Here is a 16,159-nt window from a genome sequence, read left to right on the forward strand (position 1 = left end):
TCAGCTTTGATGTTGAAAACTAAATAACTCTCTCAATCTCAAAATAAATAAAAATAATAAATTAATTTTAAAATATACAATTTTTTATTAACATATAATTATATATATTTATTTGTTTATTTATTTATTTACTTCTTAATTTTTTATTATTTAGTTTCTAATAATTCTAAAAAAACAATTTTTGACTCGGGATAAATCTTAATTAAATATCTAACTTTTATTGAAAATTAAAAAGTGAATAAATGATCGGAATGTTGGAGAAAAGTCTCGCTAATTTAGGGAATGATCATGAGTTTATAATCAATGAATACTATCTTCATTGTTGTGAGGGCTTTTGGGAAAACCCAAAGCAAAACCACGAGAGTTTATGCTCAAAGTGGACAATATTGTATCATTGTGGAGAGTCGTGTTCATCTAACATGGTAGCAGAGCTATGCCGTAAACTTGGTAATGTCAATAGAATCCTCAAATGTCGAACAAATGACTCCAAAATAAAAGGAGTCGAGCCTCGATTAAGGGTAGGTGTTTGTCTAGAGCGGGATAATAGTTGTAGTACATTTTCAAATTTTCATGCTACATCAATTTTAGGGTGGTCTCGATCTCTCTCCTGTTCTCCTGCTTCCATTTTCTCCAAGTTGGAATGTGAACTTCCCTCGACTCTATCTTGATCGTACGATTTTCCTGTATTCGTTTTGTTTTTATAATTGTTTATTTCTCTCTTATAATTTAGTTCAACAAGTATTTTCGTGCTTTTATTATGAATTAAATATAAGAATTGTATTTACATCGAAAGATTCTTTATTTCCAAATCCAATTATTACGACAGTTCAAACTTGTACATATATGTATCTTTCGATCTCCACCGACTCCCCACTAAAACGTGCAACGTACTTGTGCACTCTTTCTTTTGGTTATTGTTTAGTGGTTGGCAAGTACATATGGGCTTGTATCGATCCATTTTTTATCAAGTCACATATGCTCGAGGAAACCCCTTAAAACACCCGAGGGATTTTTATTTTATTTTATTATTTATTTTGTAATTTTATATTTTTTTTATAATCCAGTCTATCCTACAATATACGATATTTACTTCGACAATCGTGTATTTAAACAATGAATTTTATTTACTTCGACAGCTCTCCCATCTCTTTCGCTCTATGTCATTTAATATTTATGACATCATAAAAAATTATTCAAATATAATATATTAATATTAAATATAATACGTTGTATTAAACAAAACATTAGAATAATAAAAAAATAAAAATGTTATTATTGATTACAATCATGTCATTTATATTTTATATTAACGTGCTATTTAATATATTTTTTTAACCCAATCATATCATAATGAATTGTGATTCATTTCTAGCCAAGTAAATGTGAGATCGGGCGTTAATATGAAAAAAAAACTAAGCATTCTTTATAAGGGTGTAAAACTTCTGATAGTAGTAAAACCTCTGTGGGGAAGTCCAAAAGAGATAATATTTGCTAATGGTGGGCTTAAACTTTTACCGTAAACAAGAGAAATAAGAACAACGAATTAATAGTTTCGAGTCTTAAATAATTTTTACCGACCCATAAATGATAATAAAAAAATAACCTTTTCAAATAATACCAATAGCGAGTGATTTAAATTTAACTGTTATGAAGCGTTTGAGCTATTAAGTTAAGCTTTTAAGTCTGAACCTATTTAGTCGGTAGAGTTAAATAATATGTATTTGAGGTATCGAGTTATTTAGTTTGGATTAGGGAGTCCATGTTTGACGTACAAAATTGTTTAGTCTGAGTTATGTAGTTATAAAGTGTATTTACGGTGAATGGCTGCTTAACATGTTATGAAATCCGCGATTGTTAGAGATGTCAATTTAACCTCCCGAACCTTAAATCAGGTATAAATTTTCGTTTAAATGAAAAACGAGGAGAGAGTGGGTAGAGCTTTTTTCCCGTTAATTAAATGGAGTCGGGGTTATATTCCCATCCCCGCCTAACCCGCACCACAACCACATATACATACACGTCTGTGAAATACTATGGTGTATCATTCGAACTTTGAGTTTTTATAAATTATATTATATATTTTTTTTATTTAGTTTAATTTCAACTTAACAAAAAAAAAAAAGAAAAAAAGAAAAAGAAAGGAGCTGAAATTGGCGATTCTGCCACAGAAAATGGCGACACCAAACTAGCTCACTTTCGACGAGTGTCCGTACACCTATAAATAAAACCCCGCACTAGCTTTTCAAGCCTCGCGCCCACCATCTCTCAACGCAACTGCTCGCGCCATTTCTGCGGCACCTGAAATCCCTAAATCCTTTCGCCTTCTCTCCCTATTGACTCGCAGCTTCTATTTCTCTTGCATTCAACTCGATGATGACCGCTTTCCGTGTGCATTCCCCTGCTTCTTTCTGTTATTTAATGGCGTTTTTTTTTCGTTTGTTTACCTTTATGAATTTCTTTTAGCTTTGTTCATCCGTTGCTGTTGTGTATTCTCGCAGGTTTTTGAGTTTTTGAGCTGAATCATGGTTGTGAAGTCGCGAGTTCTCCGCTCTGCTACTAATGGAGAGCTGCATTCTTCAGTAACTCCCGAAGAGAAGCCGAAGCGTGCTAAAGTAGCTACGCGTGGGCGGAAGAATGTTAAAGCTGCCGCAGTGAAGGGAGATGCAGAGGAGCCATCTCCTTCTCCTCAGAGGAGGACGAGTGCTCGAATCCAGATAAAACAGCTGGCTGACAAGGAGCTCCTAGTGCGTCAAAGAGTAGAGATCCTTGATGAAACCGACAGTCCGAGCAAAAGGAAGAAGAAGAACGGTCCGGTAAGAAGTAAGCGTAACACTAAATCTAAAGATAAGGCCGTGGAAGATAAGGCTGTTGCTGTTCCGGTATCCAACGATGTCACTAAATCTAAAGACGGTGGAGCGAGCGAGCCAATGGAAGTGTGTGCGCTTGAAAAGAGTACAACTGCTGACGAAGGTGGTCCGGCCAATGTGGTTGAGAAGAGTGACCATGCCAAGGTTAAGGAGACTCTTAGGTTGTTCAACAAGTACTATCTTCATTTTGTACAGGTTTGTCGCTTGGACATGTCACTTCGTTTGGAGTTATTTCTAAATCTATGCACATGGAAGTTTATAGTCAGCTAACTTTTGGTTATTTTGTGTTCATTTAAACTAAAAGGAAGAGGAACAAAGGTGCAAAAAAGCTGAAGTAGCTCAAAAAGTTTCCAAAGGGTCAAAATCTAAGGTAGGCTTGTGTGCCAGCTTTTTATCATTCATGCAAGTCTTCCATATTCGTGTAATTCATGATCTAGTATCCAGGTTGAGAATGAATGATATCCATTACTCAGTTTGAGGGGCATAGTCAGTTTGATGGACATAGTCAAATTGAAGATTTAGTATTCAAGCTGAGAATGAATGATATCCATTACTCAGTTTGAGGGCATAGTCAGTTTAATGGACATAGTCAAATTGAAGATTTAGCATTCAAGCTGAGAATGAATAATATCTATTACTCAAATTGAGGGAGAGTATTGAAGGATTAGCCAGATATTTGTGTGATTTACGCACCTATTTAGCAATTTATTTGATATATTTAGATTTACTGGTACTTAGTATTTTGAGATTTATTGTTATTGATATCTAGGAGTTAGTTAGCCTTTCTACAAGGAACATGTAACTCTGAAATTAATAAGAAAAATAGAAAGCTAATTTAGACTTGCAACATGGTATCATACCTTTTCTACTCTGGAAAATTTGATTCCATTTTCGTTCTGTAATGGCCCAAATCCACCACTAGCAGATATTGTCCTCTTTGGGCTTTCCCTATCGGGCTTCCCCTCAAGGCTTTAAACGCGTCTGCGAGGGGAAGGTTTCCACCCCCTTATAAAGGGTTTTTTGTTCTCCTCCCCAACCAAGGTGGGACATCACAATCCACCCACTTCAGGGCCCAACATCCTCGCTGGCACTCTTTCCTTTCTCCAATCGATGTGGGACCCCTGCCAAATCCACCCCCTTTGGGGCTAGTATACTCGCGGGCACTCTTTCCTTTCTCCAATCGATGTGAGACCCTACCAAGTCCACCCCCTTTGGGGCCCAACGTTCTCGCTGACACTCTTTCCTTTCTCCAATCGATGTGGGACCCCCGCCAAATCCACCCCCTTTGGGGCCCAACGTCCTTACTGGCACATCGTCTCGTGTCTACCCCCTTTGGGGAACAACCTCCTCGCTGGCTCATAGTCCGGTATCTGGCTCTGATACCATTTGTAACGGCCCAGATCCACCGCTAGCAGATATTGTCCTCTTTGGGCTTTCCCTTTCGGGCTTCCCATCAAGGCTTTAAAACACGTCTGCTAGAGGAAGGTTTCCACACCCTTATAAAGGGTGTTTTGTTCTCCTCCACAACCAAGGTGGGACATCACACGTTCCCACTTGATGCCTTGAACTCTTTTGTCAAGCCCACTTGCGATTTCTATTGCAACATCAGACAATGCCCATTCAATAACAACAATAGTGTGGCCCATTGCATAACAAAGGTAGGAGCCCAAGTGGGTTTGAAACCATGAAGTTTGTGCTTCTTTAAGGATCATTATTGGAGTTCCACGTGTTCTATCAATTTTTGGGAATCCAAATTTTTTAAGAAAGGCCCAACAAGCAAGATTGGAGGGAACCAAGGGTGTTTTCACCATCATGTCAGAAAAATCTCAAGTCGTTCTTCCAGTTGTCATCATATAACGTCAAATTACGAGATTCAAATTTGAAGTATTCAATAATTAAGGGAACCAAGGGTGTCAAGAGGAAGAAAAGGGGGCGACTACACTAGGATCTCCAAATTTGTAAGGTTGGACTCCAATGCCCGAATGGATGAATTAGACGATACCTTAAGAAAGTCCAATACGAAAAGTGCTCTGTTGTTGATGCTTCGATCTACCTAGCTGCTGTCTTCAAATACCTTGCCACAAAGGCTATGGAATTGGCCAGGAATGCAATGCGGGACAACAAGAAAAATAGGATAAACCCTAGGTATGTTCTTCTAGAGAGAGGCAAACGACGCCCGTGGAAGTACTTCAAGTGGAGTGAGAACAAGAGAGGCAAGTAACGTCCTTGGAAGTGCTCCAAGAGGAATGAGCATGAGAGAAGCAAGCAACGCCCATGGAGAAGTGTTCCAAGAGGAGGGAGCACGAGAGAGGCAAGCAACGACACACCTGTGGAAGTGCTCCAAGGGATAGTATGCATGAGTTATGTGCTTTCATGACTTCAACTGATAGATGTGTTGACAAAAGAACTTCACAACACTACTTCTTGATTCAGTAACCAGGCTAAGAATGAATGATATCTATGACTTAGCTTGAGGGGGAGTGTTAAAGGGTTAGTCTTAGTTAGGAGATATTTGTATTGTTCATGAGTTAGTATCCAAGGTGAGAATGTGATATCTATTACTCAGCTTGAGGGGGAGTGTCGAAGGGTTAGCCTTGTTAGGAGATATTTGTGTAGTCTCTTATTGTTATCTAGGATTTACTGTTACATTTATAGGGATTTATTTAGAGTTCGTGTTATCTTGTATGTAGAGATTTATTGGATTTATTTAGATTTAATGTTACTTAGTATCTAGGGATTTATTGGATTTATTAGATTTATTGTTACCTAGTATTTATTGTTACCTAGTATTTATTGTTACTAGTATCTAGGGCTTAGTTAGCCTTTCTCCCTAATAAAAAAAACAGCTAGCTAATTTGGACGTACTACAATTAATCTTTGGATTTGGATTCTTTTTGGGGTTTTAAATCATCCTCTCATTTCTATGTTCCGGATCATTTGGAACTGGCTCTCTTTGTGTCGGTAAAAGAATATTCGTCAAAGACAAATTACCACATGCTTTGTCATCATGATTTTACGTATTTATCTTATTGCTTGAAATTTATACAGAAGGCGGCTCCTGAAGAAGACACAAAAAGCAAACGCAAGCGGCCAGATTTGAAGGCAATCACAAAGGCAAGTTGTTATTGAACATGTCAAGCCTCTAGAACCTTTTTTCCTGTTGTTTGATTAATCATTATCCAACTCGTGCAGTGTTCAGTTGAAGATTCCACTAGTTATCTAGCATGAAATTTTGTTGCTTGGCTTAATCTCCCTTTAACGTTTTAGTTCAGTGAGCTGGATTATTTTTTGATTGATTAGTTATCTTTGCACATTTCTTAATAGTCTATCTCTCTAAGATACAGAAAAGTATCGAACACATTGCAGAGGTATGATTCCTCCCGTTGGAATTAAGAAGATTAGGAGAGGAGAGAGAGGAGATCATTTTTTTTTGAGGGGTGGGATTTGGGATTTCGGGATTTCAATTTGCAATGGTAGATTTCAGATGTTCAATGTTTGTTTAGCTAGAAATAAAGAGTGCAGCTTGATCGTGGGGGAGGTTCTTTGGCATCTGCCCTTTCATGATAGAAATTTGATTTTGTGGAAGACGAGCTTCTTTACAATCCTTTGGGACCTCGGTACAATAGGATTTTTAGGACTTTGGACAGATTTTTGGAGGAAGCACGATCAAATGTTGATTGAATGCTTCGATTTGGTGATAGTTTCCAAAGCTTGTAGGATATTAAACTTTAGGTAGATGACATCATGGCTTGAATCTGTTCTCTCTAAGCTCTTTATTATTTACATTGACTGATATGTGTCATGATAATGTTTGTCGGCGTGTTGCCTATAGCCGCGTCCCATTTTAAACCAACCTTGATTTTTTTTTGTATGTCTTTCATTCTAGGATAGTTATTTATTTCTTTGTAACATTGTTGGCATACAACTCTTCCCCACGTTTGATGTCTACACTTGCTAAACACAAATTGTCCCATAATATACGATAAGGGGATATGACTTGTTCTTAAATCTTCCTACCTGGGTTATATGCTTTCAATGCTTTCAATGCTGTTGTTGTCTCTTATTGCTTGTTAGCGCATATTACCTACTTTCTTAAAAATATTTTTCAGAACTTTCTCTAACCCCCATTTTCCAAGAGCGGGGGTAGAGGCTAGGAGATATGTCATTTGTGCTACTGGCAATCCAATTGAGCTGTCTGTCTAGATTGAGAGCGAGAGTATTACTCTCGCACAGTCATTTCATGAATTCCAATGAAGTGTGATTGTGACACAATGCCAATCCATGGTAGTTTGTAGCCTTATGGAGAAATATCACCACTAGAATCTTAGTAGAAAGCTTCTATTTCTGTCCTTGGTCCAAATTGATGTGTTTTCTACAGGCTGGTGCAAATATTTCTCTGCCTTGGTTGTGCATTTTATTTTCCTTTTTATTTATTTATTTTGTAAAGGAGAAACAATCTAATTTCATCGATATAATGAAATCTGCAAAAGGCTATTCGGCAACAAAAATCTCATCAAATTACCAATATCACCAAGAAAATAATTACAGAAGATTTATCAAGCTTGCACCGCATGTATTAGCAAGTGCAAAATTATCTTGCTCGAATTTCTTCCCAATTTTCAGAGAGGCATATGTGCCTTTTATATACAAAAGGCGAACGAGCAACTGGTCAAAACTCCCTGTGAGGTCTCTTCCCTTTTAGAGCTATGGGCTCCATTTATTTTCTTCTTGATTGATGTTTCTAGCAACCCTTTTCCGTTAAGTATTTCTTCACTTGACTTGAAAGAGACTTTAGCCTTGTGGTGTTGGTATGACCAAATTTTCACATTGGCTAATTGTAAATCATTCTAGGCTCTTCTTAATAATTACTTGGAGGATTACTTGGAATGACCCTATAAAGTTAAGTTTACTAATCATTCTAGACTCTTCTTAAGAATTACTTGTAGGGATTACTTGGAATGACACTATAAAAGTTAAGTTTACTGAATATTAAGAGAATACGAAAGGACTGGGAAAAGAACCACATGTCAAGTTTCTTAAGAATTACTTGTAAGGGATTAGTTAGTAGTTACCTATTAAGGCCTTGTAAAGGTTAAGTCATCTTGTAATTCTTCTACTACGATGAGACTTGTCGAGTTCATGACTAGGATCTATTTGACCCTCAAATGTAATTAAATTGTTAACAACTTGTTAACTATTTAATAGCTTCACTTGGAACTATCCCAATCAGGAAGAAACCAGACACAATGAGCTGACACGACCTCTTACCATGACGAAGAATCCCATTAGGCTTATAGCTTAAAACCCTTTGGTGAATATATCTTATTCTTTATCATTAAACGTTTGGAGCCTCTTTCCATTTAATGTTTGTGTTCCTTGACTTTTGGTTATCATGGTAATGGACTGTCTCAGTCGCCTACTAACAAAGGCAGAATATGAAGGGTAGATCAAAGGTTTTCAGATTGGTAATGAAGGCTTGAGCATAAACCACCTTCAGTTCGCAGATGACACAATCCTCTTTTCTGATTTGGTGAATGCCTCTTCCATAAAAAACATGATTGAGACGGTAAAAACTTTCGAAGGATTCTCTAGATAAAATATCAATCTCCAAAAAACAGAGATCATGGGCATCAATATTAGCACAGAGATCATTGATGAATTTGCTAGCATATATGGTTGTAAAAAGGGAGAATGGCCGAATATGTACCTAGGACTACCTCTAACAGGAAATCACAAATCCTTTTCCTTCTGGAAGATTATTATTGAGAAAATAGAAAGAAGGTTGTCAACATGGTCATCACATTATACTTCAAAAGGCGGAAGACTTATCCTAATACAATCCACATTATCGAACCTCCCTACCTACTATATGTCTCTATTTGAAATGCCACAAAAAGTGGCTGCGGATATAGAAAGACTTTTCAGAAATTACTTGTGGAAAAATAGCGCACACCTTGTTCGTTGGAATATCATAAACCTCCCAACAGAAAAGGGAGGTCTCGGTTTTCTCTTGATAAGGAAGAAGAACACAGCTCTCCTCGCCAAATGGATATGGAGATATCATCATGAAGAAAAGGCATTATGGCGAAATCTTATAAAGGCTAAATATACTCCTACATCAAACAAAGATCACCTCTCTCCATCCTCTACAAAAGGGCCTTGGAAGTACATAAAGAAACATCAAAATCTCATCACCCACCGAACTCGCCATAAGGTGGGGAATGGGGGAAGCACATCATTTTGGACCAACCCTTGGATTGAAAACACCTCGCTAGCTTTGAAGTATCCACTTTTGTACAGGCAGGCTTTCTCAGAACAAAAAAACCACGACTAAAGAAACGTGGAATGTTATCAACAAATTTTGGGACTTGAAGCTTGGTAGGAATTTAAAGGATAATGAAGCAACGGAGTGGGCCGAAGCCTTGACCTTGCCCCTGTGGTATTGTCAAACAAAGAAGACTCACTAACTTGGCTCCCCGGCGCTGATGGGGTCTTTTCTACAAAATCCTTGATGATGGACATGGGGGAAAAAGGAGAAGCAATAAATCCCACGCTAGCAAAGACAATATGGAAAGGACATCAACCTAAAAAGGTGAAGTTCTTTTGGGAAATAGCGCATAAAGCCATCAGCACAAGTGAAAATCTTCAAAAAAAGAATGCCTTACATCACTCTCTCTCCAAATTGCTGTACACTATGCAAGAAAGCAAACGAATCACAAAGTCACTTGTTTATGCAATGCACATACACAAAATTTCTGGACAGCGATTCTTAATATATTCGGATGGCATCTCACATTTCCTAGGGAGGTAAAGGATTTTTTTGGATATGGCCTTAACGTACCACCCTTTCAAGAACTCAAAAGCCCTATTATGGAAAAACCTCATCATGACTTTCTTTTGGAATCTGTGGAAAGAAAGAAATCAGAGAATATTTGCAGAAACGATACAGACCTACACAAAACTTTTCGACAATGTTGTTTACCAAGTTATATCTTGGTGTAAATTGTCTAATATTTTTACTTCCCATAGTTATACCTCCCTCCTTGGAAATTGGAAAGGTCTTTTGTAAACATCATGGATTATACATCCCTCTTGTAAATTTCACTCCTCAATGAAATTGTCTAAAAAAAAAAAAAAATTCAGGAGGACTATAGTCTACATTTTAAAAAGGGCCATTATTGTTTTTGAGGGTTACACGAATTAGGAGCTAGAAATCAGGGATTCTCCCAAATATTCTCCAAGTCCTGCAGGTCCTTAGAATTCTTTGTTCCTCTTCACTCAATCTAGTTAAGCATAGCCTTTACTGCATTATACCAAATCACTTAGTTTTACCATCGAATGTTTACCTGAAAGTAAATGGAGCATGGTTTCATTACTAATTTGTGGAAAACACCATTGCAAATGAAGGGTCATCTCTTGAGTTGATAAGATATCAGAAGATAAAGAATGATAAGATATAATGGACGAACCTAGTCTTCCAAAAAGTTCTTAGGCTTATGAGTCTGGAAAGTAAAGCGTAGGATGGTGATGTAAAGTTTCCTTCTTAAAAAAGTAATTATGCAAGCATGATAATGGAAAGTTTCTAATTTACTTTTATGTCCCCTCACTCATTTTTCCTTTTTCTTGTTTCTAAAATCTGACAGATGATGGAGGCAAATGAAATTTTGAATCCTGAGAAAAGAATTGGCGACATTCCAGGTTGTTTTTTGCCCTAATTTTTTTTTATTACTTTTTTACTATTTCTTTGGCCTTGTTTGCGGTGTATGGATTAGAAGGGATCTTTGTGGTGCACATGTGAACTGTTTAGAGAATTGAATAACTATTTTTGTTACTTTTTTGAGGCAAAATCTACTTAGAACACACAAGGGCTATTCTTAAATTTGCCTTGGCTACTTGGACTATTTATTTTTGTAGGTTTCTCTTTTGTACTTTATTTGTCTGAATGAAAGTTAATCAAGGTAACAAATAATATGAGTATATCGGAGTAACTAGCAATGACCATGCATGGTTCTTATTTAGGAAGAATTCTTAGCTAATGAAATTAGTAGAAACACAATTAGAGTAAATTTTTCACGAGATCACTAAAATTGGAGGGATTTAGGTATTCAAACATTCGTTTTTTATAATATCCGTTAGTATTTCGGCCACTTGTGCATACCTTGACTATTCTTACTAGACAATTGCTTGATTCCCTTACATTTTGTTTTCAAGGTAAGTTATAGGATACTAAATCTTAGATTGGTGGTCACCATAATTTGAACCAACAATTCTTAATTCTTTAATAGTTTTGACTTGATATTCAAACATTTTAGGCATAACTTGATAATCATTGTTCTCAATTTTTTCTTATGATTTTGAGTATTAGAAGTCCTTCCCTCTACTACCATTGTCTTTGAGAAACTAATAGAGATGAAAGAAATGGGAGAAAATGCTTTATGGAGACTTATAAGAACTAAATATGGCTCAACAAATTATACAAATTCTCTTTCCTTTACTAATGGACCATGGAAGTTCACCATCAAACACCAAAGTCTTATCCCCAACCTCAGTGGGGATGGAGGTGTTGCTCTATAGTACTAATCCTTAGCTCTATAGTACTAATCCTTAGGTCACTAGCCACCCCACCCTTTGTCTCAAGATATCCACTTCTTTACGTTGCAATGAAAATCGGCTTTGGTATAATGAGTTTGGAATGCGACAAATAGTTTTTGGGATATACATCTTAGAAGGAATTTAAGGACAAGGAAGGTGATTCTTCGAGATGGCTCCGTGGATGCATCCTTCTCTACAACATCCTTGCTCAACTGATTTCCGGGCAAAAAAACAGTTATCCTGAATCCTACTTTGGTCCAAGAAATTTAAATTTGGAGAGTAAGGTGACAAGAAAATGATGCCTTTGGCTTTGCACAGTTATCCTGAATCCTACTTTGGTCCAAGAAATTTAAATTTGGAGAGTAAGGTGACAAGAAAATGATGCCTCTGGCTTTGTCCCTAAGCTGGTGCTCTGTGCAAAGAAAATGATGAATCACATAAACATTTATTCATTCCCTTCCTTTATACTTGCAAATTATGGAGTTCTCAAAGCCTGGGTGGGTATTTAACTTTCGAGATAAGGATTTCCTTAATACGGCAGCTCGGCTATGAGAATCGAAGCAGGGTCTTTTTTTGGATTCTTTGAAAAGAATGAAATCAAAGGGTCTCATTGTAAAAAGAACAGTCCCATGGTAAGCTATTTGATCTTGCTATATACCATGCTAGGTAAATTGTCAATTATTTTTGCTTTCTATTACTATGTCTCCATTTTAACTAATTGTTGAAGGGCCGGGTAGGCCCGGGGCCTTAACCTCAAGAATCGGGGTTTCAGAAGGAATTTAGGCATGCGGTTCTGGAGTTAAGTCCGTCCTTATGAAATATGAATGCTCGCCAAATTTGGTGCCAGTTGGACACCGGACGAACGTTGCATGACATCATATGACTATTTGCCAAAATCATGTCTACATGCGTGTAAGATTGGATAAGATTGGATATGGCTCAAAATGCATGGGGAATTTCATCTATTGTTTCCCATTTTTATAAAATTATTATTTTTTAAATAAGATGGAAACCATTCTTTCAAAGAATACGACCATACAATACAAAGGTGATTCAAATTCCAAATCTTAGATTATTGAGGTTCACACTTCAACTCTAGTTAAAGAGGCGTGAAACACAGATTTTTGGTGTGTGCACTTACTCCAATAATTGGATGGTTCCGGATGGCCAATGTTAAGATTCCTAACTTGAAGTACAAATGATTCCGGATGGCAATGTTAAGATTCCTAACTTGAAGTACAAATGATTCCGGATGGCCAATGTTAAGATTCCTAACTTGAAGTAGGAATGAAAGAAAAAGATTTTAAAATGGAGGGCCAAATTATTTTAGGGGAGAGTGGGGTATGGGATAGCCAATTTTAGATTTTAGAAAACCTATAAATTAATAGGTTTTATATGGTAAAGAGTCGAGCAAGAGAGAGCAATAGCAGATAGGTTTTCTATGATAAAGAGCCGAGCAAGAGAGAGCAATAACAGATAGTTACGTTAGAATTAAAAAGTACAGTGTAATATAAAAGGGCTTTTCAGAATTTCTTTTGTCCCCGTGTCTCTCCCCTCTCGACATCTCTTTCAAAAGTCTCGTGAGTGTCATTTTAAACAAGTTAGTTTCAGAGCGAGAGTTTATTTCTACAAATTGGTATCAGAGCGGATTGTTATTTTCTACAAATTGGTATCAAAGCGAATTTTATTTCAACAAATTGGTATTAGGGTCGATGACGAACATGATGGGACAAATGCTGCTACCACGATTGATGTAGACAAACTACGAGAATTGGAGCATCCAAATGAAAGCTCTTATCGGTTCTCAAGACGCATGGGAGGTGGTCGAAGAAGGTTTCGAAGAATCGAAGGATACCACGGGTTATACGGCGGCGCAAAACAAGGCACTTAAGAATTACGATCAAAAGAGGGCAACATTATACGTGCTGTTCCGGGCTTTTGACGAGTCGGGCTTTGAGAGGATTGCAAGGGCAACTACTTCAAAAGAAGCGTGGGACACTTTAGAAAAAGTGTTCAAAGGAACCGACCGAGTCAAGCAAGTGCGTCTCCAGACTCTGCGTGGCGAGTTGGAGAGCATGAAGATGAAGGAGTCAGAAAATATATTTGACTACATTATGCGCGTATAGATCGTGACAAATTAACTAAATCGAAACGGAGAAATGTTACCCGAGACGCGGGTTGTGGAGAAGATCTTGAGGTCGTTAACATACAACTTCGAGAATGTTGTATGTGCCATAGAAGAGTCGAAGGACCTAGCGACGTTCACAGTCGATGAGCTCGCCGGTTCTCTCGAGGCACACGAGCAACATAAGAAAAAGAAGGAGACACTTGATCAAGTGTTTTAGACTAAGGCATCAATAAAGGATGAAAAGATACTCTACTCTCAAAATACTCAAGGTAGAGGTCGTGGAAGTTGCGAGAATAGTTGAGGTAGTCAAGGCAACAATTATGAAGAAAATTATAAGGAGAAGAGACTATCGAGCCATGCAAATTGGCATGGAAGAGGATGTAATCAAGGACGCGGTCAAGGATATAATTCCAACATCCAGTGTTACAAAGGTAAAAAAATATGGCCACTATGCAAATAATTGTAACTCCGAAAAATCTTACAATTGTGGCAGAATGGGTCACTATGTAAGAGATTGTCGAGCCGAGGAAAAGGCGGAAGAAACGATCAACCCTAGCCTTGGATGACGCAACAAACGAAGGCATTCTCTTGATGGCCCAAAATGAAGAGCTGAAAACAAAAGAACACGGCGGTGTGAAAGACAATTGTGGCGAAATCCTGATAGCGGAGACGAGAAAATCGAAGAAAGATGAACAACCGAATAACAGAGAGCCCGAGCTCCAATGGTCGGAAAGACAATTTGATGGAAGAAGAAAGAAGATGATGGAAGAAGAAAGGAAAGAGCATTGAATAGAGCATTTAAGTTTATGGAGGAGTTTTGTTGGGAATAAACTCAAATAAAAAAAATAAAAAAAAAGTAGTTTTTGATTTTGTTAAGTTTATGGGGGAGTTTTGTTGGGAATAAATTCAAATAAAAAAAATAGTTTTTGATTTTGTTAAGTTTATAGGGAGTTTGGTTGGGAATAAATTTGAATTAAAAAGGAAAAAAAAATAGTTTTTGATTTTAGTAAGGTTTTTGAAATTGAGTGGAGAAGGCCATAGAAAAAACCAAATTAATTGGAGGAGAGGAATTATGGGATAACCAATTTTAGATTTTAGAAAACCTATAAATTAATAGGTTTTTAGGGGTTTTTTCAGAATTTCTTTTGTCCCCTTGTCTCTCCCCTCTCGACATCTCTTTCAAAGTATTGTGAGTGTCATTTTATACAAGTTAGTTTTAAAGCGAGCGTTTATTTCTACAAATTGGTATCAGAGCAGATTGTTATTTTTTACAAATTGGTATCAGAGCGAATTTTATATCAACACTTTGTACCATGTAGTCAATAGAGGGTCACGTGAAAAACACCATACCAATCTCCATTTACTCCCTAAAATAAAGAAGGTACAATATAAACTGTTGAAGGAATGCTTGATTTAAGGGATAGTTGTGATGTGAAACAGTGGGCTTAATGTGAAACAATGGATGTAGGCTTAATGTGGGAAGTTGAATGAGTGGGCTATCCACTAGTGAAATACTTACGGATGTGGGCTAATTCAGATGTGAAACAGAGGGCTTTACTTGCAATGCTTGGGGTGAAACGTGGGATTTGAGGTGAAACGGTGGGATTTGTGGTGCTTGTAGTGGAGTATGGAACAGTGGGACTTGCAATGCTTGCGGTGGAAGATGAGAAGGTGCCGAATGAAGAGAGGTTGACAACTATGAAGACTCCGACTGAACCTTGATCATGGTGGATGATTGAGCTATGGAGTCTTTCATCAATTGAGTTAGAGTATGGTTCTAATCAGATTTGCTAGAGTAGAAAAACACTGATACTATGTTACATGTCTGAATTATCTTGCTATTCTTTATATTTTTTTTAGAGAGAGATGTGCCTTTTATAATATAGAAAGAGGAACTAAATCCTAGATACTAGGTAATAGTAAATCTAAATAAATCTCCCATATACTAGGTAACAATATAGATAAATTAGGGAGGTCAACTACTTTCCTTATTCCCATAACGGAATTTCGGTCTATACCGGCACCATAATAATCTGATTGGGGAGGAAGATTAGAATTAGAGATCGATCGAAAAGCAAGGATATGGGCTCGTGTGAGTAAGAAACAGGAAATATCTATTCTAGTTCTATCATTAGCTATGGGTTCGAATCTAAGAGAAATTCTCGAGAATGTTTGCTACCCTGAAATTTTTTTGTCTTTCGTGCATGATAAGGAGAAAAAAAAAAAAAGACTTATTCCCTTAAATCAAGGCCATTTCCTCAATAAAAACAATTTAACCCTTCCCTTATTCCCTTAAAGCAAGGCCATTTCCTCAATAAAAACAATGTAACCGAAGGACTTATAACTAAGCTATTTACACTAACGTAGCTAATTTTCATGCTATAACAGGCATCAGTATTGGGCACCGGTTCTATTCAAGGGCTGAAATGGTAGCTGTTGGGTTTCACAGTCACTGGCTGAATGGAATTGATTATATGGGGATGTCATACAGCAAAATGGTAAAAGGAATCTACAATTTGTTTCATTTTACTATTAATATTATTGAGTTTTTTTTTTTTTTTTTTTTTTTTTT

General features: G+C 37.1%; 1 protein-coding gene across 4 annotated transcripts in view; it reads left to right on the forward strand.

Moving 5' to 3' along the window:
* Positions 1-2,231: 2,231 nt before the first annotated feature.
* Positions 2,232-16,159, forward strand: part of LOC111435244 (histone-lysine N-methyltransferase, H3 lysine-9 specific SUVH4-like) — a 27,462-nt gene continuing 13,534 nt past the window's right edge. For 2 of the 4 annotated variants that reach the window (XM_023072660.1, XM_023072664.1), the window contains exons 1-6: positions 2,232-2,386; positions 2,499-3,062; positions 3,172-3,237; positions 5,916-5,981; positions 10,511-10,565; positions 15,976-16,085. In XM_023072660.1, coding sequence (XP_022928428.1) covers positions 2,523-3,062; positions 3,172-3,237; positions 5,916-5,981; positions 10,511-10,565; positions 15,976-16,085 — 837 coding nt within the window. In that variant the 5' untranslated portion in view covers positions 2,232-2,386; positions 2,499-2,522. Of the gene's footprint in view, positions 2,389-2,498; positions 3,063-3,171; positions 3,238-5,915; positions 5,982-10,510; positions 10,566-15,975; positions 16,086-16,159 lie in introns of all 4 variants that reach the window. The other 2 variants (XM_023072661.1, XM_023072663.1) reach the window with 2 other exon arrangements.

The sequence above is a fragment of the Cucurbita moschata genome, unplaced genomic scaffold (genome assembly GCF_002738365.1).
Source record: "Cucurbita moschata cultivar Rifu unplaced genomic scaffold, Cmos_1.0 Cmo_Scf00048, whole genome shotgun sequence".
Taxonomy (NCBI): Eukaryota; Viridiplantae; Streptophyta; class Magnoliopsida; order Cucurbitales; family Cucurbitaceae; genus Cucurbita; species Cucurbita moschata.